Source organism: Macrosteles quadrilineatus, unplaced genomic scaffold, assembly GCF_028750875.1.
Source record: "Macrosteles quadrilineatus isolate MER2022 unplaced genomic scaffold, UCM_ALF_1.0 Scaffold_3__2_contigs__length_128488019, whole genome shotgun sequence".
NCBI lineage: Eukaryota > Metazoa > Arthropoda > Insecta > Hemiptera > Cicadellidae > Macrosteles > Macrosteles quadrilineatus.
Genome location: NW_026542596.1, coordinates 67,612,232 through 67,635,438, shown reverse-complemented (window position 1 = coordinate 67,635,438; position 23,207 = coordinate 67,612,232). Strand labels below are relative to the sequence as shown.

At 35.6% G+C, this 23,207-nt stretch overlaps 2 protein-coding genes across 3 annotated transcripts in view; one reads left to right on the top strand and one right to left on the bottom strand.

The window, feature by feature from the left end:
- LOC128990218 (uncharacterized) overlaps positions 1 to 23,207 on the top strand; it is an 81,488-nt gene that overhangs the window by 2,561 nt on the left and 55,720 nt on the right. The gene's annotated exons all lie outside the window — the stretch shown is intronic.
- On the bottom strand, positions 17,025 to 20,344 carry LOC128989280 (uncharacterized). Its single transcript, XM_054411158.1, has 2 exons — positions 18,796 to 20,344; positions 17,025 to 18,757 (listed from the first exon to the last, which is right to left on the bottom strand). The coding sequence occupies exons 1-2, from the start codon at positions 20,342 to 20,344 to the stop codon at positions 17,025 to 17,027; spliced, it is 3,282 nt and encodes a 1,093-aa protein (XP_054267133.1).

Below are 23,207 nucleotides of genomic sequence, written 5' to 3'. Positions count from 1 at the left end.
CGTAAGGCCCATAGAACTGTAGTTCTATGGTAACTCGAGTGAGGCAATTGCTCACTTTGCTCACTAGTTGCACAAATAACTATATACATATCTTGTGAAGAATACGTTATCGAACCATTTTATCCGCCTTTGTTAATTAAATCTGAGTATTTAATCAACGGTGTAAAGTAGATTCAAATTATTACTAAAACAACTCTACAGCTTAATCCAGTAACTTTAAAAGCCTGGGATAGCAGAGCCCAATGCAATCTTAAGATCGGGAATTGAATTGGAGATAAGATCAATTTCCCCACTGATCGGACAGACAGTTTGATGATGCATGACGGGAAAACTTGCATTATTGATTTGATTTGTATAGGCCTAGATAAAAAACAACAAAATAATTTAATTTTTTGTAGTGTTGTAGATACTGCAAGCATACAATTGCAAAGCAGTTCTACTCCAAGACACACTCTTTTGGCTTTCAGATTTCCACGTTTCGATGTTGGGCTTACTGTGGTCAAGGTCAACCTTAAATCAAAGGCTCTTTTTGTTCCTAACAATAACCGAACATAACTACATTTTTAGGCAGATTAAAGTTATTATCCTTTAAAAATGTAATTATCCAGAAGTGTCCATAAGCGCTCCAAATACAATATAAATAACAGATTACAGTACTATAGTTTCTAAAATAAATATAAATGTTTACTTTGAAATACTAGCGAACGATTTAAGATTTGAATTAAAAATGGAAATATTCAAAATGGAATCTGTGAGATGGGACAGACGAAGTGCTTTCTAAGGGCCATTAGAATGTCGCACCGAATTAAATTCGAACAGAAAACAGCGATGGATAGAACAGATGCAGTCGTCGCGAATTCTCGTGTCTTCCACTTCGTCACTTTATATTGAGCTTTTTATCTTTGGTTAACGTCGCTTTTCGCAGTTTAAAAGTTTAGGTGTTAGGATAGTCGATGATACGACAAATGCTTGATTTATAATTAGAATAAGTTACTCTGGGTTTTTAAGTGTTTTCCAATACTGTCAAAATCATATATATTTCTAAAATGTGCTAAAACTAGCACGTGTTGCTCGGATTTTTCGTTGTGCTGTATAATTCCACTAATCTTGTTTAGCCAAGGATCTGACTACAAAATAGTCAATGCTACAACACAAGAACACACATCTGACATATGACTACAACACTGATGTCACTTACTACCAAAAACCTATTTGATTCGAGCAAAAATGATCCGATTTTGACGAAATATCATATTATGCGTTTGCCAAGTCTGGGACAAGTTTGTGACAAAAGTGGGCGACTTTGTACTCCGTAACTTGTCCTACTTTCACAAGACGAGGTTCGTCTGTGTTAATTTGCACTGAGAATTACACATGTCACATACCAACACCAGCCCAGCACGAAACTATCAGGGAAAGTCCGTGGCTGACAACGACAACCGAGGCTAGTCATTGGTAAAAGCTACTGTGGCTAACCTTGAACATACTTTGATAACAGATGATGTTTAGTTGATGAGCAGGCCGCAGCCAGGGAGAGCGCGCTGCCAGGCCCATGCGCCCATGTGTGCAAAGCGCGCTAACCGTCGAACCCCAACCCCTTCAGGTGTTATTTATTGCGAAGGCCGTTTCCGGAAGTGAGCTGAGCCAGCACATCCGGTCGCGATTAAATCGGCGACTCGGCTCGTCTTTGCGGCTGTCATTAAACGTCTTTGTAAAAAAACCTTTGTGGGCGAATCAACTTTCAAACACGTCTTGTCCCTGCATGAGTACAGTATTACAAACGATTGGAAAATATAAATTGTGTCACATCTGCTCATAATTGTTACAAGTGACGTAATTTTACACAACACAAAGGGAAGTTCTGTTGAACACATCCTATCCACCACGTTAATAACCATTGTTCCAATTGGATCATCTTGTAAGAGAGTTTAGTGTTTACGGCAAAGCGGAACTCAAGTTTGCTGAGGCAGTCGATTATGGCGGGAAGTTGGCGCTTTGTGTGCTCCATGGCGGGAAACTCTTTTATCAAGTTGGCACAACAATACCTGCCGTGGCCCATTGAATCTCACCTCCCGTTCAATCTAATCAGCCAACAAATATCGCGCCACTGCTACCAACCTTCTCGAACTATATTATCAGTGTGTTTAGACGTGTATAATGAAAAGGAGTGCACGCGATAAGGATTATCGCCATTTCATTGAGGTCGGGTTATTTTCGCGAAATTAATTTTAACAAGCTATTATCTCTAACCATTTACCTTTTAGTATATTTTTACCATATTACAAAATGTTAAAATATATATTATATACACCTCACATAAATCCAAACATCGTACTAAAATGTTGACCGCTTTGTCAAATTAATTACCCTTAAAGAGCTTACTGTTACAATTTATGAACGGTTTATATACCTCGATTAACGAACGGAAGTGAGATCAACTTATACAGGAAATGTCACTAATTAAAGTGAAAAATACCAAACAGTCACAGATCTTGTCGTGTACAACATTAGACTTACAAATGCGCCGCGCAAAGCTGAGTATGTCTTGAGTGATATCGATCTCGAAACACGAGACTTTGACCCTCAACTAACTCACCCTGCATCAATATAATGTAGTGTTTGCGAAGGTCTTACAACAAATAAGATTGAATACAACAAAAGTAATAATAACTTCACAAAAGTATTAATTGATTCAAGGCTCCTTCACATTCCTGCCTCAATTGTTATACGAAGAAAATTGTGATATTCACCAGCTCATGAGGAAAGCTACAAAACAGAGTTTTTAAATAATACGCTTTAGGTGAAAAATCATAAAATAATGTTAAAGATTTGTTTGAAATCTTCCAGCTGGTTTGAGAGTTTAATTGACACAAAAGTATTATCACATTGCTCTACAAAACCAGCTCAAGAGGTTATGGGAAATGAGTTATTTTCAATTTTACAATCCGACATTTATACATTGTTGTATAAAATTGTTCCTGATGATGGACATAGTAGAGACCGCAAGCACAGACAATATAATCCGCAAGCCCAAGAGAGACGTTGTGAACCGCCAATACACGCTGATGTAGTGTAACATGTTATAACTTCTGCTTCTGTCTTCATTGTTTATCCTATATTACACATGCAAACCCAGGAGTCAGGCCTGGAGCAGTTTCCACATCCTTGGATAATATCTTCCATATCCTTACACAATATCCTCCCCATTGCTCCCGAGTTTCCTTTTATCAGCATCGCTTGCGACGGTTTGTATTGTCGTTTTATTATACTACTGCCTGTAGGCCTAAAGGTCCATTTCCTATCCTGCGACTGTTACGACAAGCCATGTGACAACGGCAAAAATCACATTTGATTGGATAGGTCTATTTATTTCCGTTACAAATATTGACACAATTCAAATTAACTTGATAATATGCAGCGTCCTCGTGGTTGGAGATTGGGTTCATATTTTGCAAATTAGCTTATCTCTCCTAACACAGAATATTGTATCAGAGACTAAATTCTCATATAATATTACACATAATGTTGTATAGATCTACTGAATCTACATATGACATGATCAATACACATTGAAGACGATTTCAAGTAATACTGTATTGTTTTATTGCTGGGACATTTATTGCATGTAACACAATCCGTCCCCAAAACACAGTTCAGATTGGCGTATTGTACTGTATAGGTGTTTAAATTTGTCTACAGTCCTGCAATCAAGAAATATTTTTAAAATTTATTTTGTTATTTATTTATTTTATTTCTTCGCTATTGAGAACAAATTATCAGTGGGAATGCAAACCCACAAAATACACTGGGCACACCCTAAAATCTCCAATACCAACCACAATTACAAAATAATTTTTACTATGTAGGCCCTACATAGCATTTCGAAATGACATCTCCGGTTTTCCAGCAGGACAACTTTCTCAACCCGCTTTCAAACCATCGCTGAACACATCCTTATCATTGTTATCAGTACCTGAAGGCGTCGCTCTGCTATCTCCACTCGTACTCTGTGTGTAGAGCGACCACGACGCTATCTAACGGACATCCGGTGTCTCTTCACACTCATACTTCCGGTTCCGGTAACACCCCTTACAGAATCAGCTGTTTAATGTTGACTTTACGGAAAACAAACGGCTACTGTATTGTTAGTCAAATCTTAAATAAATTCACATTCACCTAAGCGTCCGTGTATGAAAATAACTCGAAATCGTGTTTACATTAGTAATCTTACTAATATTTTAAATGTGAAAGTTTGTGTGTTTGTTTGAAGTTCAATCACGCATTAACTACTGAATGGGTTGGGCTATATAGGCATATTATTATCTCAAAAATCATTTCGGCCTCCGCCCCAGTGGCTCTGTAGTTCCCCATGTTAACCTTATGAGTATTCATATTTAAAGAGAATTAAAGAATTTAGTCAGCTGTTTTAACTAAAAAAGTTGGTTCTATGATATGCAAAGAATTAAAAAGTTATAAGATTTGCCCACAGGCTGCAGCACTATTTAAAAAAACCCGGAAAAATCGGATTTTCTCAAAAATGGCCCAAACGATTTTGATAAAAGTTTAGTATGTTGTAGCCCTTTAAAATCTGAATAAAATGGTACAAATCCCATTTCTGTAAAAATTATGGTTCAAAAGTTATGGTCAAATATGTTATTTCCCCATAAAAACCCCATAACATAACGAAAAATAGGATTTTAGAAAAAAATCCGGTTTTGATTTAACATAGTATGTTATGGTCCATACAATTTGGATAGTTGTTTTTAGTTTTTCAGAAATGTTTATTTTTAAGGGGATTTTTCCATAAAACCCCATAAAATAACGGAAAAATAGGGTTTTCCCAAAAATGGCCCGAACGATTTTGATAAAAATCTAGTATGTTATATAGTCCTTTATATTCTGAACAAAATGGTACAAATCCCATTTCTGTAAAAATTACGGTTCAAAAGTTATTGTAAATTATGTCATTTTCCCGTAAAACCCCCATAAAATAAGAGAAAAATCGGATTTTCCCAAAAATGGCCCGAACGATTTTGATAAAAATTTAGTATGTTATAGTCCTTTAAATTCTGAACAAAATTGTACAAATCCCATTTCCGTATATTTACTCTCACCGCTTACACATGATAAAGGTTGTTGACAAACTTATGGGAGAAAGTATGTGTCAGAATGCTGATACCGTTTATTTTTATTGCATTTATGAAAATAGCTAATTTGAATTAAGCAGCAACAAAAAACTGTGGTACACAATGAGAACTAACTGTCAAAGTAGGATTGTTTACAGTTATGTTTATGTTTTAATTTCATGAATAATTTGTGATATTTTGCGAATCTTTGATAATTAATTTTTTTCAATTGTTTAGGTGAAGTGGTAGAACATTATGGCTATGGTAGATGTGTAATACTATAGAATATTGTAAATTTAAAGAAGCAAATTTTATCAAACTGTGTCCTCCCTCATTGCAAACGCAAAGCTTGAGTATAACTGCAATAAGCATTTTATACTTATATGCCAACCCTGTACGAAGGACGGGTACTCTGCTAGTCAAGAATATCTTTGAGAGTACCAATACGGTACTTTCCTGTTAAAAGGAACATTCATTATTATCGATGATTTGTTTTCGATATATCGATTTACATTACAAATTAACAACTGATCTTGTTTAGGCTAAAAGTCTATTATATGGATTAAGAAATGAAACTGTTGTAAGTTAAGCTAACCTAACATAACCAACCAAACTTGCTGTACCATTTAAAAATTCCGTTTGATAACAGTAAAGGCAAGTAAAACACGTAATTTTTAAATGTTACAGCAAGTTTAGTTAGTTATGTTCGATTATTTTTTTAGAATAGTTACATTGTATTATTGTTTGTTGATACTGGACAAAATTTATCGTAGTTGTCAGCTGATATGTTTCAATTTGTTAATATCGATATATTAAAAAAAAATCATCGATAATAATGAATGTTCCAGGAAAGTACCAAAAATACTTAAAACAAATTTACTTATTATTTGAACAATTGTGTTTATGTATGGATAAAATAATTTTTTATCGATGACATCATGTCAATTCCAACAAATAAAAACATGAACAGACAGCAACAGAGCGGCTTGCAAAGCACCCATTTGCCCCTTGATCCGAAGTAAATGGGATGTTGGTGGCTTTAATGCATGCTCTCTCTCTCTCTCTCTATGTGTGAGTGTGTATGTGTGTACTTTGTGTTTGTGAGTGTGCGGGCGTGTCAAAGCGGAGGGTTAATTTTCATCAACACAGAGCATTCCAGTTAGTTAATTGATCGCTAGTTTAATTACTAGAAAGTAATCATCGAACATGTTATCGTGTGATTGAGCTTTATCAAATCAAATCAATGTCACATGCTATAGGTTTAATTAACTTTATTCTGATTAATTATTCATAATCCGGTATGAATATTAGGTTTATCTCGGTTTTGCATTTTACTCGTAATTTAATGATATCAATGATTTAATGATCAATGAGTTGATATAATCTGCAATAATATTGGATTATAAGTAAATACTTCTGCTTGGAGGAATATATTTAATTTATCCCCGCTAATACCAAATTCAATGACAATGCTAAATATATAAATGTGATAAGACAATTAAAAGTGCATTTACTTTTAAATATTTTGTTCCGTAGCGTAGTCATTTGTCATCATATCGATGGTAATTTAACACAACTTGTCCTCCCATAAGTTAATACCAATCATACGCAACGAAGGTGTATAAATATGTCAAAACATTGAAAAAGACGTTAATTAGCCTATTTGTACGTTTTATTGATTTTCACTAAAACGGCTAAATTTTTCGGCACAATGTTTCAAAATAACCTTATCAAAATAACCTTTTATAATAATACATCATTTGACACAGTGATGAAACATTGGTTTTTCCACAAAATGTATTTCTTTAAACATGTTATACGATGGTTAATGTAGAAGATATTTAACAGCTCTTGTCCGTTTGTAACTTAATTACTTTTTGGTTGTTCACTTTTATCCCGGAAAAATAAAACAAGTTAGGAAAAGTTAGGGTTTTTATACCGGTAGGTTAAAATATATTTTTTTACTCAACTAACTGTCCCTTAAAGTGTCGTACAAAAATATATTCAAATATAATCTTGCCAATTTCCTCAGATTAGTTAACGTGCCAGCCGAAAGTTAGCGGCAACAAAGCGTTTTGGTCCCCATGCTCATGCTTAGTTAGGCCACTATGGTAATTCTCTCATTATTTCGCCCAACTACCCTCATTCCCTTTGAACACTTAATCACATTTGCCTTGTTAGAACATTGACCTGGGTCACCTATGTACCTGTTTTGATCAAGTTCAAAGTTACTCACTTGATTATAACATAGCACACTAGTGAATTCCTGTAAAAAAAGTTATCTTTCCAAACAGTCAATAGTTTTTAAGTTAAACCAAACAAAAATGTAAATTCCGAATTAAAATTTGTAGATATAAGAATAGATAAAAGGAGTGGTATAAGCCATAGCTTGTAGGTATGCTAAAAAAGGTCGATTTAGAAATTTACTTCACTTGAATCATGATCTGTGGATCATTAAAAAGCGAAACAGTAAACACAATGTCTTAAAGTAAATGGATTGCAATGAAATTCGAAACACAAATTCTATAACTGGGCACAGAAGAAATAGTTTACAGATCTTTTCCCAAAGGGCTTATAGTGTTTGAAAAATATTCTCGACGACATACAATTATTTCTACTAAGTGGGGTAAAATGATTGGGTTTGGGAGAAATCGATAGCTATTAGCTACACAAAAAAGTATTGCAAAGAGATCAATCAGAAAGTAGTAAATTTTTCTGTATCTTTTGCGAAGTCGCTGGATGAATTTAATTTGCATTTATTTGTTATTCAGTAAGTTTGTGCATAGATGGTCTACGCTTCCTATAAAAATTACCAAGTAGTGCCCCAGAATCTAACCGACATTCATTCAAATTAAAATAAGTTGGCGATCGCGAGTGAAGAACAATGCGTGTACTATCAACAGGTTTTTGGCTTGAACTTTTTCTTATGAACCCGTTGAATCGGTAATTGGTTTACTCTGTTCCGAGCAGATGGGAGATGGAAGTGACGTGGCACAGAAGCCAGGCTGAGGCTAGGCCTGGTGAGCGGGCGGTGGCTAGGCCTGGTGAGCGGGCGGTGGCTGTTCTAGAGTTCTAGACCCACATGTGTTGAGGGGGCAAAGGTCGTGTTGCTGCCCACACTCACACACCTACAGTAGGACCCGTGCCCACACACACACACTGACAGCAGACTGCACCCGTGCCACTCCGGACCACGCGATAACTTCCTGGCATCTGGCATCAGGAACTGTTCAAACATGGTCTCAACTGTAGAGGGTCTTAACTTTTAAACCATTAAAATCTGCGAATTGGTCGGAAAGGAAAATGTTGGACACTGTCGTAAATTCCAAATGTGCTAAACAATACCGATAACAAATTAGTCATCAGTATAATTAGCCAATTGTTTCTGCTCCGGTGCATCCATTTCTTTGCCTCATGTTGAACAATGTCAGTTGTCACACGGGCGTGTAAGGGACCTATTTGTTTACTGAGAAACCTGTTGGACAAATATCAACAAGTAAGTAATGTTACTGAAAGCAACGCTGTAAATTCAGTATAAAACTAATGGATATCTTGTATTTTTACGTTTGGATATACGAATCGGTCTTGTTGTGAATTTAGTTTCAAGAAAGACCTGTTCATTTTAGAGGTTCCATGATAAAAATGACCTTATAATTGGAATTAAATCTATTCACTAGAACAGAACAATATAGTGTTGAACGAGTTAAATGACAGATGGATGAGTGGTAAAACCGTCCTGAAGATAATCCAGGTTCAATTGTTGTACAGTATTAAGGTCAAACATCACAAGCAAGGATAGCACAATGTACAGTTTCCAGCATCTGTGGTTTCCAGTAACACCTCCAGTCCCGGTCGTTTCCACGTATTCCTCGACCCGGCACGTGCCAGAGTCCTAGGAATCCGCCCTCCGTGGCTTAAGCCAGTTTCTTTGTTCTACAAGATTTAGTGGTATGCAGATGCAAATATTTATTTTCACTGCCAAGTCCTAGCTCGCGGCTTTCAAACAAAACCGAATAGAATTCTTTGGTCTTGATTATATTCATATTGAGATTTTACGTACTGTACTTAAAGTACCTTAAAATAAATTATTTACGACGACCTTTTTAATCAACTCTTTTAATTTGAGCTCTTTTTGTACACAGTAGAATTTTGCGCTATAATATTCTGCTTAGATAACATTTCAGATAAGTAATAGTTAAGAGATTACAATTTGTTGGCATACGTTTCTAGCCTACCATCTAATTAGCACAATTTAATTATTTTTTCGCAAATTTTGGAATAGCTACGAGAGTATTAAACTAAGGATTGCATTTGTTAAATAATGGTAAAAGTTTTTTTGAGCATAACTCGGCTTTGTTGAGCCTGAAAATGAAACTTGTGCGTCATGATGTCACGTATGGAAAGAACAGACCGCAAACAAGCATCTTTGTTGGTTTAATTATCCTAATGATATTTTCCACTTTCCCAAATTTATACTACTGTATGCATCTTTTAGTAATTCTTCAGGTCGATGTTAACAATGTTATTCAAAGCTAAACCTTAATAACATTGCAATAACATGGAATCTTTCAAACCTAGGTAATATAAATTTTGCAAAATGGTTCATAAAAAAACAAAAAAGGGAAGTAGTAAATTTTAAGCTATTGCTTTTCCATTAAACTAGGTTGTATCTTTCGTACCTGATGGTGATTTTTTTAAATTGTGTTATTGGGCTTAAACTTGTTGTGGCGAATTAATAAAGTGTGGCGGTAATAACAACCCAAGATTTTTAATTGCCTGTATTTTACAAACAAACAACAAATCAGATTTTCTAAAGTGACAAAACAACTTTGCGTTTAGACAAACATATACAACAAGAGAGATCAACAATGCAATATGGTAAGCAAAATCAAGTTTGTTTTTCTAAGTAACCAAAATAAACCAACAAAGCCCCACTCGACAACACAACAATGGTCCCGTGTGTATCCTTTACATAGAGCAAGAAAGTTCAAAGTTCACATCACTATTGTTACTCTATGTGCGTTGTTCACACTCGAGCAGTCAACGTTCCCTATTGTCTTGTTTGTTTACTTTACCTTAAACCACTTCTCATTAAACACTGAACTCTCATTTTTAAAATTTAGATTTATTTGAAGCCAAAATATCTCCCTGTACGGACATATACCTTATATCTGGAGAATGTTTTAAAAGTAAACGTCCCAAAAATGCGTAAATCGTAAATGACTTATAGGTAATTTTACGTTGCTAATGAATGAATTATATTGGCTTTAGACCGCTATTGAAATAAAAAAAAATAATAATTTGGACGTAATTTGAACTAAGGTCCAGTGTGCGCTATGTATGATTTCAACGTTCTATCCCTGTAGGGCATATATTGTGAAAAAAGTTATGTTTTCGTAAAATTTTCAATTTCAAACGAATTTGTTTTGTCCCTACTGAATATACATTGAGGGGAAATTTGTTAGTTTCTGAAACCACGCTTATTTCTTTCCAACGCATATTTTTATGGTGCCTCAAAATATTTTAAGTTTACACATTTCCTGGACATTTTAGCCGGTAATATTTACCTTATACGTAGTAAGAAATGATGATTTGGAGCCCCTGGACGAATCTAATCAAATAACAAAAACATCTGCAAACAATGTACAAAACATGCAGTTTAGAACCGCCATGTGTTTTTCAAACTGTAAATTGATTGTCGATTTGTGTTCTAAACACGTATTAAACTGTGAACGATGATCGATCATATTATACACGCACGACTGCGTGTGAAAACGAACTCAAACTGGTGCGAGACTGGTAAATGTATCTAAGAAACTTATTACAATATTTTCAGCTAGTTGGATTGTGGTTATTTATTTAAAGCCGTAAACAATTTCGAAAATATCCTAAATAAATTATAAACCTATTTCACTTTATTGAGCAATAGACGTTTGATTTCGTGGATGGTATAGACGATCCCGTACTGTGATTTGAGGTATGATAAGTATTTGATTATTTTATATTTTTTTAGTGATAGTGATTAACACAATGCAGATTGATTAAAACTTAGTCAAATGTAAAACAACATCGTCAATGCTTGACACTCAAACATAATCATTACTGAAAGTGTAATAAAAAAAATATATTAGGATACTTCTGGTCTATTAAAAAATAGTGAACGAGAGCCGGACTTCTGTCATGAATTACTAGGTTCAAATCGATCAAATCACTGATGTTCTATGGTATAATGCGATCCGGCAATCCGGAATCCACCTCAACCAAAATGGATCCACATTAAAAAAAATACAAAAAAATTATACCTCCCAAGCGCGGGGAACTTTCTCTGTATTTATGGACTCCTGTCAAAAGCTGCAGGACTATTTAATTGCTAATGACTTTAGAAGTTAATTAAATTCTTACACTACCAAACTGAGTAATTTAAACAGTCCACTAAGGTGTTACAATTCCATTCGGGAGCAATAAAATGTTTATTTCGACTTTATCCCCGGGACGATCGTATAAGGGAGGCGCGGCCGGTGAATATTCCGTTTACAACGAACATAAAACAGCTTCACTGACTTTGAAATGCGAAATGCGCTTTACAACTGTGTTACTCCTTGTACATGTTGCATTCGCAATGATGGAGTCCGTAATAGCTTTTAACCAACATGACGTATTAAATAAGTAGCAAGAGTGATACCGATTGTTTATGTCCAGTGGCCATTTGTATTTGTGTTTGTTGTTTGTCTGACTTTTTAAGTATAGTCTGATATGGAGTGTTAGGAAACAATGTTGTTGATCGAAATAGGTAAATTTTCTGCTTGCTTTGATTAAAACAGCTATTGATACCAAAAACAATAAAACTACGTATGATTTAATTTGGTAACGTATTTTCTTGGTTACTTGATTATCATTGACAGACTTGTTTATTATTAGGCCTAATGGCTACGACAAAAGGGGTTTTAGTGCCAGCTTGAACTGGACCTACAGTGACTGTTCAACAAAAATTCATAATAAATCTCCTCATCGTATTTTCAGTTATTTTAACCAAGGAAAAAACTTAATCTGCTAATCTTTGCACCATTTTAAACATCCGATAATTGGAACAAGTCTTAACACATTTTTAATGAGTATATTATCGTCCACCAACCATAACGCATTTACAAACACAATACACGTTACAACGGTACTGGTGTCGGATGTCCTCAAGTACCTCTTTGCCCAGCTCGCATAACTTGATACCCTCACATTAGTAACGTAAAGACTTGGGTGGCCCGGTGTAGGATGGGGCTTCCCAGCTGGCCCTGGGGTAAACGGATACCATCACACCCCCGCCATCTGCCATGCAACCCTTCTAGGCCGGGGTGGCTCCTAACAGTTCACTAGTTCTGTAATGCAAATTCCCTCAAAGGTACCTCGATTATTTTGCACTGCAATTACTATCAGGTTTAAGTTAACGGCCTTTTGAAATAGCGTTCAGTAATTGGATAAAAGGTGCAATGGAACGAGGTCGGTTTGTTGATCTGGTAACAGGATCATTTTGGTCACGTCGTACACTACACCAATGATTGCTCGTAGAAAGAAGGACGTGTTCAAAACTTATTTATAGAAATATGACTTTTCGTCAAAGGTATTTAGCACCTGGTTGTTCGGAACCCGTTTTCAAGCATTAGGTTTTTAACCAAGTCTACATGAGACCCAAGTTCACAGTCAAGTTTAAGTAATCTACTTCATATAAAACCATGCCCTATAAATTTTTTTTTATTAGTTTACTAGAATTGACACCTACGATTACGAAATACATAACAAAATGTATACAGTTTTGTGAAGAGTCTCCTGAAGTCATTCCAGCCAATGATGGCACGTGATGGAAAATCCCCGCAATAATACTTTAAACAACATAATCTTAAAACTTGTGATTGGAATTTCTTCCATTTGTTGTGACTTTCTTGTTTTACTATTTCGTCACCAACCCATCGGGGCAATCCATAATTAATTTTAAATTAAAATTTCTGTGCTTGTTTTTGAGGCGATTTTAATTTATAAATTGATTCTGCACATAAAACAGGAAAATATCCTCCTAACAGTATGCGTAGATTTTCTCTGCGATGCACACGAGTGAGAAAAAGGTTTTCAAGAAACACACTTGCCTAATTAATAAACTGCGAACTTGTCTAATGTGTCGGAAAACCCCGAATGAAACACATTTTTTGCAATGTTCCTTTCATGATTGCTGTAAACATGCAATAATCTACAAAACTGTTGATAAACGCTCCAAGTTGTTGATTAAACATATTTCTTTGTGCAAAAAATGTGATTCAGCATGATTCACCATCATGATGGTTACAGTACAAGCGGAAACGTCCCCTCAGTTGTTTAAACAATATATTTGTAAAAAAAAAAACACGTGGAACTGAAACGAACTGTGAACTTTTAAAAGTAAAATTGTTGTACAAATGCTAGTGTGTACTTGGAAGCTATTGGAAATTCAGCTTTGTTTTATGTGTATTTATAGAAGTTTTTAACGAGGAACGGGTTAAAGCGAACTGTTGATTAGCCGTCAATAGTCTACCGTATAAGACCCTGAATGGTAAACGACTTAACCGTTAAATCCATTAACCAATTAAACCATTAAAAAGGTAAAAAGTAACCGTTAAAACAATGAAACAAAATTAATTTAACACTGACTAATTTTTTTAGGAATGGATTTTTTACATTTATTAATAGTGAAGCCCTTCTATTGGTGTTAAGTTTAACGGAGTTTACAATATTCTTTAATAATTTAAACTGCCACCATACATAAGATTGATGCAATAAGTGTATATTACATACATATTGTTACCGCATCAGCAACCTATCAAAGATGTACTTTTGAAACTAAATTTACTAACAGCAATCACCATATTCATTTATAACATTTCTCATCAACATATTTTCTGCTTTAACTCAAGTAATATATTTTTTACAAGCTAGACCATTACTTGCAAATGTTCAGGTAAACGGAAAACTGCAACAAAGTTTGTAAAACGTGTTCCAAACGTGAAAGCGAACCAATAAACTCGTCCAGATATTAGGTCAACGCAGGGTTTTTGGTGGGAAGAGCTTAACCCCGTAACAGCTGTATGAAGCCCCGCAATGTAGTTTTCAAGCCGAAGCCCCCACATTGATAAGTATTGACCAATCAGAACGCTGTTGCTATGCAGGGTAAACAATCGGTTGCTAGGGTTGCTCAGGGCTATCACCACTGACATCACTCTAATCACCGGACTGTCCCAAAAATTAGAGTCGATAAATTGATTGTTTTTGTCGGATCAGACTGCAGTGAAGGTCGGCATAACTCATGACCAGTTGTGAGGTTGTGAACGAGTTATGGAGGTGATGCACGCAATTCACCATTGAGCGTTGCGAGTAAAAACTGCAATCAAGCGGCGTTTTGGATGAAAATAGCCCGTGCGATTTTCCGACATTTCCTTGTACGGTAGCTACTGGTGTAATTTTTTCCCCAGAAAATATGCTTCAACCCGAATCTGTCCCACTACAGAGGTGATAGTTAGGACGAATACGCAGAATTAGCATTTTATTTAAATACATAAAATGACTAATGCCTTATCATTAATTGTTGATAATAATATATAGATTAACCGTTAACATCTTATACAGTAATAGATTTTTTGAATCCGATGATTATAATTAATTCATACAACAGCTCAAAATGGTCTTTCCTTCTCCTTCAGACTTGTTTGATTCATACAGTAACCAAAATTGCATATTGATTTTTTATTTACCTTCATCGGTACTGACAACATAATTTAAAGTTTTGCTAATATAAATATTTAATTCAATGTTTAACAGTGAATAACAAGTTAGTTGCGCATAGTTTCAATACATAATTGTTTGCTTTAAATCATTGTCTTGTATTTTACAGTACCACCTTTAACACTACGATGTATTTAATGTTAATATCATAAAAAACACAAGTCCTAAGCAATGAATATACATTGTTATTTGTAAATATTGCTGTTTCAATTACAGCTCTGTGTTTGTCGATTTCAATAATGCAATATTAGAAGCTATAACTTATAATTATATTTATAAATGAATAGTATTTACTGCCATTAGCACAATTTAAGTCTACTTTCGTCAAAAGAGTCTCATGGCATTACCTCTTTATCGTCTCAACATCTCATTGTCTGCTCACTCCACCTCCCAGTCTCATTTGAATAAACAGTTTTCTCTACTACAGCTAGAGAGTAGTTTGGAAATTGAGAAACTGACGACTTTGAGCGATAAAAGAGTGTTTCACTCAGAACACAATGTTACACAGCTGCAAGAAACATCGACTGTGAAAATACGGAGCTTGTTTCAAATTTAATACTTGCTTTTCATTGTTTGTTGTCACAGAATAATTCACTGCAGCGGTGTTGAATTTTTAATCGGATTACTCTCTGATGGAATTTAAATGATTAACACTTGACATTTGCTCTGGCTTTCTACCGGGATTAAATTTAAATTGAAATTGTCCAGCGTTGCAACACTACGCAATTAGTTAAATTTTTAATGGACACAAGATCGGTGGATTTGTTTAAATTTGTATAAAATTGCGATTAATGTTTTACAACGCAAGATGTAGTGACTTGGTTACAATATACAGCAGAAGAAAGCACACTTTTAGGTTAGGACAAAATTGTGTGTACAATCTAGACAAGATAGATAAGTGACCCGAAAAGTACGAGACAAGTAATTAATTGTATGAATCAATAATTTTGGTTGTTTACAATATTTAAAATAATAATGAACAAAGAAAAAAATACAACTTCATTTTGTTCCCTATGACAGATTTTTTGTGTATTCCTATTATTTCATAAATTTTGGTTCACGACAAAAATATTGATAAACTAAATTCCTTTCGTTTTATGATTAAACCTAATAACATATTATTTTACGGTTATCTTGGTGTTAACGATTACAATGTATGTCTTTATAATACAAAAGTATATATAATTGACAAACAACGAATCAGTTAATGATGTATATATGTATACATGACGTTGATATATTTACTACATATTATTTTATTGCAATGCTGTGTCAAGATTGAAACATAAATGAGGACAATTTTCTGAATTGGTTCAAGTACGCAGTCACACCTCCCTTGTGATTACTTGCGTGTTAAGCTGCAATTCAGCAAATGGAATGAAGTACCTGAATTAATAATACAAGCACTGTTCCCCGTGTCAGTAGAATCGTCCCTATAGATAACAAAAATCAAATGTTAACTTTAAATTGAAAATATGAAAGTACAGTACCATCATAGTCAAATTTTCGTGTATACAGCAATAAGACTGAGAATGAAAACGTCACGTAATTGAATGAAGTACTTGTTTATTCCGTAGCTGTATGATCAGTTTTGTTCTGATTACTACCATTGCCACACCACGAGTGAATGACATACAACCATGTCGTGTATACAATGGTTTGACTTCCTATGCCGCATTTTGTTGGAAGAAACCTCTCATTCCTGTGATGAAATATATACAACGGTTACTAAATTCAATAATCAATTATGGAATGATCCAAAAATGTCGAAGAATCATTACTAAACATTGAGCATGGTATTGATTATAGTATTTTTTTAAGCTTCATGGTTTGACAAAAAATACTATTTGACAAGGCAGAAAGAAAAAATGGTCGTACTGTAACAAAGATGTTACAGACAAAAGAAAGATAAAATTAAAAATTAAAGACAAAAGACAAATTGATAAAAAGTCTTACTTGTTGTAAGAAAGACTTAAAACCAAAAGTATGGCTTTTATTCATTCAAAATTACAACCATGTTTTAGTTAAGAACAAATACAATATTTACAAACAAATCAAATAATAAATATTATCAGGTGATAATGTTCACATTCTCCCCCACTAGTTTTCAAGGTAGGTATAGCAAATGTAATCCTTTAGATATGACGGAGGCTTGACATTCCTCTTTGGACGTAGTTCCCCCACAGCCGTCTCTGAAGTTGGGGTCTGAGATACCATTTGTTGAGTTTCATTTTGAACTTCATTGTGGTCAATGTCTGAATTTATATTTTCAACAATCTCTCTCTCAGTAGTGTTGTCTTCATGAGGTAGATCACCAGGAGGTAGGCCAGCGGGTGCAAGATGTCTCAGGGATACTTGTGATTCTGACCCATCTCTTCTTCTGACGAGAGCGTACTGTGGATTTGATTCCAAAAGTTGAACTGGCTCCACAAGGTCATCATATTTATTAGATCTTACAAACTTTCTAAGCAGGACAGGACCAGGAGCGGATAGCCAAGATGGTAAGGAGTCTCCATTGGTAGATCTTCTGCTATGTATAAAGAATCTTTCGTGCGGTGTGCAGTTTGTCGCAGTGCATAAAAGAGATCTGACTGAGTGAAGTGCCTCCTGTAATACTTCTTCCCATGCAGCAACTGGCAGGTTGTGGTTTTTCAAAGCTAGTAGGATGGTTCGCCATATTGTTCCATTGAAGCGTTCAATCTGAGAGTTCCCTCTAGGGTTATAAGGTGTCGTATGACTTGTAGCTACTCCGTACTTGTGAAGAAAGTCCGTCAGCTCTCGCGACATGAAAGATGAACCTCTATCTGAATGTACAAAGGACGGGGCTCCAAACATAAAAAATAGATCTGAAAAACATCTGATAACTGTTGCTGAACTAATGTCCTTACAGGGGTAAGCAAATACAAAACGAGAATTCTCGTCCACCATGGTTAAAAGGTAACGGTTTCTGGTTGTTGATGGAAGAGGGCCCTTAAAGTCAATATTTAGACGTTCGAAGGGAGTGGTTGCCTTTATCAATTTGCCTTGGAATTGGTGAAATCTTGGCTTCACTTCTGCACATGTTTGACAAGCTGACGTCATCCTTTTTACATCATCCAGAGTGTAGTTTAGATTTTTAGTTTTAATCCAATGAAACATTCGAGTGACTCCCGGATGGCAGAGAGATTTGTGTAATTCAAACAACTTAGCATTGTCCCAGCGAACCGCACATGCCCGAGAGAGCGTATCTGCTTTTACATTCTCCCTACCAGGTCGGTACACTATTTCATATTGATAAGGTGTTAGCTCTAGTCGCCATCTCATAACTTTATCGTTCTTGATTTTGCTTGTATGCCTCTTGTCAAAGATAAATGATAAAGCTTGCTGATCCGTGTATAATCTGAAGTCTCTTCCGATAAGAAATGATTTCCATTTTCGAAGGGCTTCGACAATGGCAACGGCTTCTTTTTCAACAGCTGAATACAGCTTCTCAGATTTGTTTAGAGTCCGTGAGAAAAAAGCAATTGGCCGATTATCTTGACTCAAAGTTGCTGCCACGGCTATGTCAGATGCGTCAGTCTCCACTACCAGTGGCTCTTGCCCATTCCTAGGAGTAATTACTGAGTTTGCAATGTCAAGTTTGAGGGCTTCAAAATCTGCAACCGCTTCCTGTGACAAAGGAAAAGAATTGACTTGTGTCAGGTTTCTTATTTTATCAGAAAACCGATGTATCCATTTTGAATAGTGAGCGAAAAATCCTAGGACTCGCTTTAGTGAAACTTGGTCTTTGGGCACAGGAAGTGACAGTAGAGATTCTAGCCGATCTGGATCAGGTCGAATAGAGTTATGGGAAACTAAATGTCCCAACAAGGTTATTGAAGACTGGACTTGCTCTTTTCGTTGTTGATTACAAGTCCATACTTAGTTACAGCATCTAAAAATGTTCTTAGATTCTCATCATGATCCTTTTGATCCTTTCCACATACGGTCAAATCATCCAGATAGGCATACACTCCATTCAGTTTTTCTTTTCTAATGATTTGGTCCATGGTCTTTTGAAAACATGCCACCCCGTTGGTTACGCCAAATGGGATTCTTCTGAATTGAAAAAGACGACCAGCAGCCTCAAAAGCAGTGTACTTCTTCTCTTCGTCAGAAATTGGTATTTGATAGTATGCTTGCTTTAGATCAATGGCACTAAAAACCTTGTTCGTCGCTACAGTGGATACTAGATCATCTATATTTGGTAAGGGATAGGCGTCTAACAGAGTAAATTTGTTTATCGTTTGCGAATAGTCCACACACAGTCGCTTCTTCCCTTTGTCGTTTGTAACAACCAACACTTGTGCACGCCAAGGTGACGAACTAGGTTCAATGATCTCCTCAGTCTGTAGTCTTTCCATTTCTTGTTTTATAAATTGCATATCTTCATCTGAGTAACGTCGTGATTTTGTGGCTATTGGCTTACAATCTGGAGTTAAATTGCAGAATAGTTTGGGTGGTTCAACTTTGGCACAGGAGCACACCAACAGAGGAGGTTTCTTACCTCCAAACCAAACCTGTATATTTGAGTGGAGTTTCATGATATCATGTCCGATAAGCACGTCAGTACAAAGATCTTCAAGAACAGTCAACTTAAAATTGTTGTAATTGTGATTCAACAGATTTAGGTTGATTTTAACAAACCCGTGGACGTTTGATTTCATATTAGAAGCAGCTAGTGATACTTGTCCACTTTCATTATACATTTTAATTTTGTTTAACTGAACAAACTTCAAGTTTACAAAGCTTGATGTACTCCCGGTGTCTATTAAGCAATTTGCTTTCAGGCCATTCACTTTAGCTTCAACTGTAGAGTCCTTCAATACAGATGTATTATGTGTAGTTGCTATTAGTGCAGCTGATGTACTAGACGTCTTCTGTTTTACTTTAAAATGTTGAGTTGGATTACTTTTACAGACTCTCGCATAATGCCCTGTCTTGTTACATTTCCCACAAGTTGCTTCTCTGGCTGGACAGCGATCTCTAGAGTGTCTATCATGTCCACAAAAATAACACTTGCCATCAACATTTTTAATAGCGGAAACAGTCGCTTCTTCCTTTTGTTGTAGTGGGAATTCGTACTGACAAGCTTGCTTTGCCAATTCATTCGTTGCACAAGTTTGCATTCCGTACATAGATTTTGGATAGATCTCGACTTGAGCTTGAGCCATTTCAAGAGCTCTAGACTGTTCCACTGCTTCAGCTAGGTCTAAAGTTTTATTTTCAAATAGTCTCTGTCGTATGTATGACGAGGCTAAGCCATTGATAAAAGCATCACGAATGTAGTGATCCCTGTATTGAATCGCATTAACAGCTTCAAAAACCCAATCTTGGCTCAAAAGTTTCAGTTCCGAGACATATTTGTCAATAGTCTCACCTTGTTGCTGTTTACTAGTCATTACTAAATATCTTGAGAATATTTCATTCTTTTGTTTTATGTAAATTGAGTTAAGAACTCTCAAAGCGTCTTGGTAAGTTTCAGATTCCTTGATAAATTTATAAGTAGTAAAAGATAATCGATTAGTTAGTAGTTTCAGTTTGTCCTTGTCTTCAACGAATTCTGTCATGGTTAGAAAGTCCTCGAATGTTTGTAACCAGTGCGTCCATTCCTCTGAGGCAGTTGGAGATTCCGGGTCAATTTGCAATTTGTCTGGTCTAAGGAATTTCTCCATTGTAATGTAGCACTAACTGAGTTTATCAATGAATGAATAAAATTGTTGTAAGAAAGACTTAAAACCAAAAGTATGGCTTTTATTCATTCAAAATTACAACCATGTTTTAGTTAAGAACAAATACAATATTTACAAACAAATCAAATAATAAATATTATCAGGTGATAATGTTCACATCACCACACCTAACATATACCAAACCAATTTGCACAGTGTTTTGTACACTGTGTAGAATACACAATGTAATATTTTCCCGACGAAATATTTTCCAGACAATAAAGAAAGCGAGATTGAGTAGACGCTACACAAAGAGATGGAAGGGAGGTTATTACATGCGGTATTTGCTATTCATTTGCGCGCCATGGCGCTACGTGTGCGTGTGTGTGTGTGTGTGTGTGTGTAAACAACATGTCCTCTCAACTCAAACACCACTGCCTAATTACCGTACCAGGTCGTGATGAGGTTCTTTATACAATAAACACCTCAAGCGTCACCATTTTGTCTATGCCATCACGTAGGTTTATCGTTTGTTTTTAGCGCTTTGCTGGTTCTGTAATTGCAATGTTAACGTTTCATGTTCCAGGATTTGTAAAGTAATTAAAAGTAATTCATTATGGAGCAATCTGTTAAATAAACAAATCAGACAGACGTGCTTGTAAACACAAATATTTATATTTCGGTTATTTTAAAATTTGGAAATTCTTTGGCATTTAGTTTTTCTAATTACGTTAAACTTTTATAAGCTATTCGAGGACTTGTTTGTTAGGCAGTTCACAAATTAACTTTCAACGTATACCCTTTACTTGGCAACGAAGACTAATAAAACCAAACAAACATGATCATTCATCTCTAAGACTAATAAAACCAAACACACATTATCCTTAATCTGAAAATTGCCTCAGGCCCTCTCAAGTGATCTATAATGCATGATTATTGTACAAATTTTCAAGGACCGAAACAAATTTGACTGGAATGTCAATCAAAGGACTTTTTATCTTAAACCTTATTTTTTCAATAGACATTACCGGTTCTTTCTTTTGGTAACACATTGAATGGGCAAAACCCAAATCGAAATTGTATTTTTCAATTTGTTACCAAAAGAAAGAACCGGTAATGTCTATTGAAAAAATAACGTTTAAGATAAAAAAAATCCTTTGATTGACATTCCAGTCAAATTTGTTTCGGTCCTTGGAAATTCAAAAAAAGTCAAGTTGAAATTGAAAAGTCAAGGCCATCAAGCAATGGCCGCTTATTGTACATTCGTGAGATGTGTTTTATTAATAAACCAACATATAACCGTCAGTATTGTTATTCTAGAGATTAATAGACCTAGAAAAATGTTTACTACTTTTCGTAACCTGGAATCTTCTCCTGTCTTCAGGTCGTCTACTATTCGCAATAACATACTGTATGTATTAAATAAACCCTCAAATAAACTTGCAATCACCAACAATGAGCTTAACGGCCAAAGTGTCGTAGGATGAGGATCAGGTGTGACGAAGGGCGGAGGCGAGAGGCGGCGGACACTGATGAATGGCAGGAGGTGAGGAGGTGCAGCGCGCACCGGATGTCGACCTAGTAGACCATAACCGTCCGCAGCTGTCCGTGGTGACGTCACGGTGACAATGGTGACCGCACGCTAATTTGTCCTGGAAGGTTAGACTTCCTGTCATCTTGATTTGTCTGTTGGGGAGTGGACCGGTAGACTCAGGTGTTGGCGGAGCGAGTGATCGGTGGCCAGGTTCGGGGCGAAGATTTGTGTTTGTCAAAACAGGAGCAAACTCACGTCGACTTATGTCTTCCTTTGGTGAAACACGTAAACAATTTTGATTTAATGCATTTTGTAATAGCAATTTAAATTTTGATTTAATGCAATGTAATATATACGCTGTGCAAATACAAGATTGGGATTTGTAATCCAAATAAACACGATGGAATTTATACCTGTTTTTAGTTACAAGTTGGCCCAATGACAATATCGAAAACAAGATTTATACAATATAAAAATGTTATGAATCCAAAACAGCTTTCCCCAAAATGAAGTCTGTACTACGAAAGCTATCTTAGTATACCTTGCGGTATTACGTTCTCTAAAGTGATTTCTCAGCTAAATTTACCTATACTGTAGGCACTCACGGTTACTGTAACACCCACCACATCCGATGACTAAAATAATGCATAAAGTGGATCAGAAGTAAATCATCTTGAACATGCAATCGCAATGGCGTTGCAATATGAGTCACCAATGTAATGGCCTTCTACTTGTCAGACAATCCAGCAAGACACGACATATTGTCATCGTCATACCACCACACAAGCGACATGCGACACGTGCTGCGACATGGATGTAGGTTTGCTGTAATATCTTCTTTTTTCATTTGGGTTTTATTTTTCTTAAAGACAGTGCAGAAAAATCCTCTCCAAATGTCTGCCACTTCAAATAATGCCAGATATTATTTAAGTATTTTTATCTGGGTAAGTGTAGGATTTTTAAGCACTCTACTTGGTTCGAGTATTTATTGTGTACTCGTATCATGTAAATACAAAAATCATAAAAAATAAACTAATTTAAGTTTTCCTTAACCTTAAC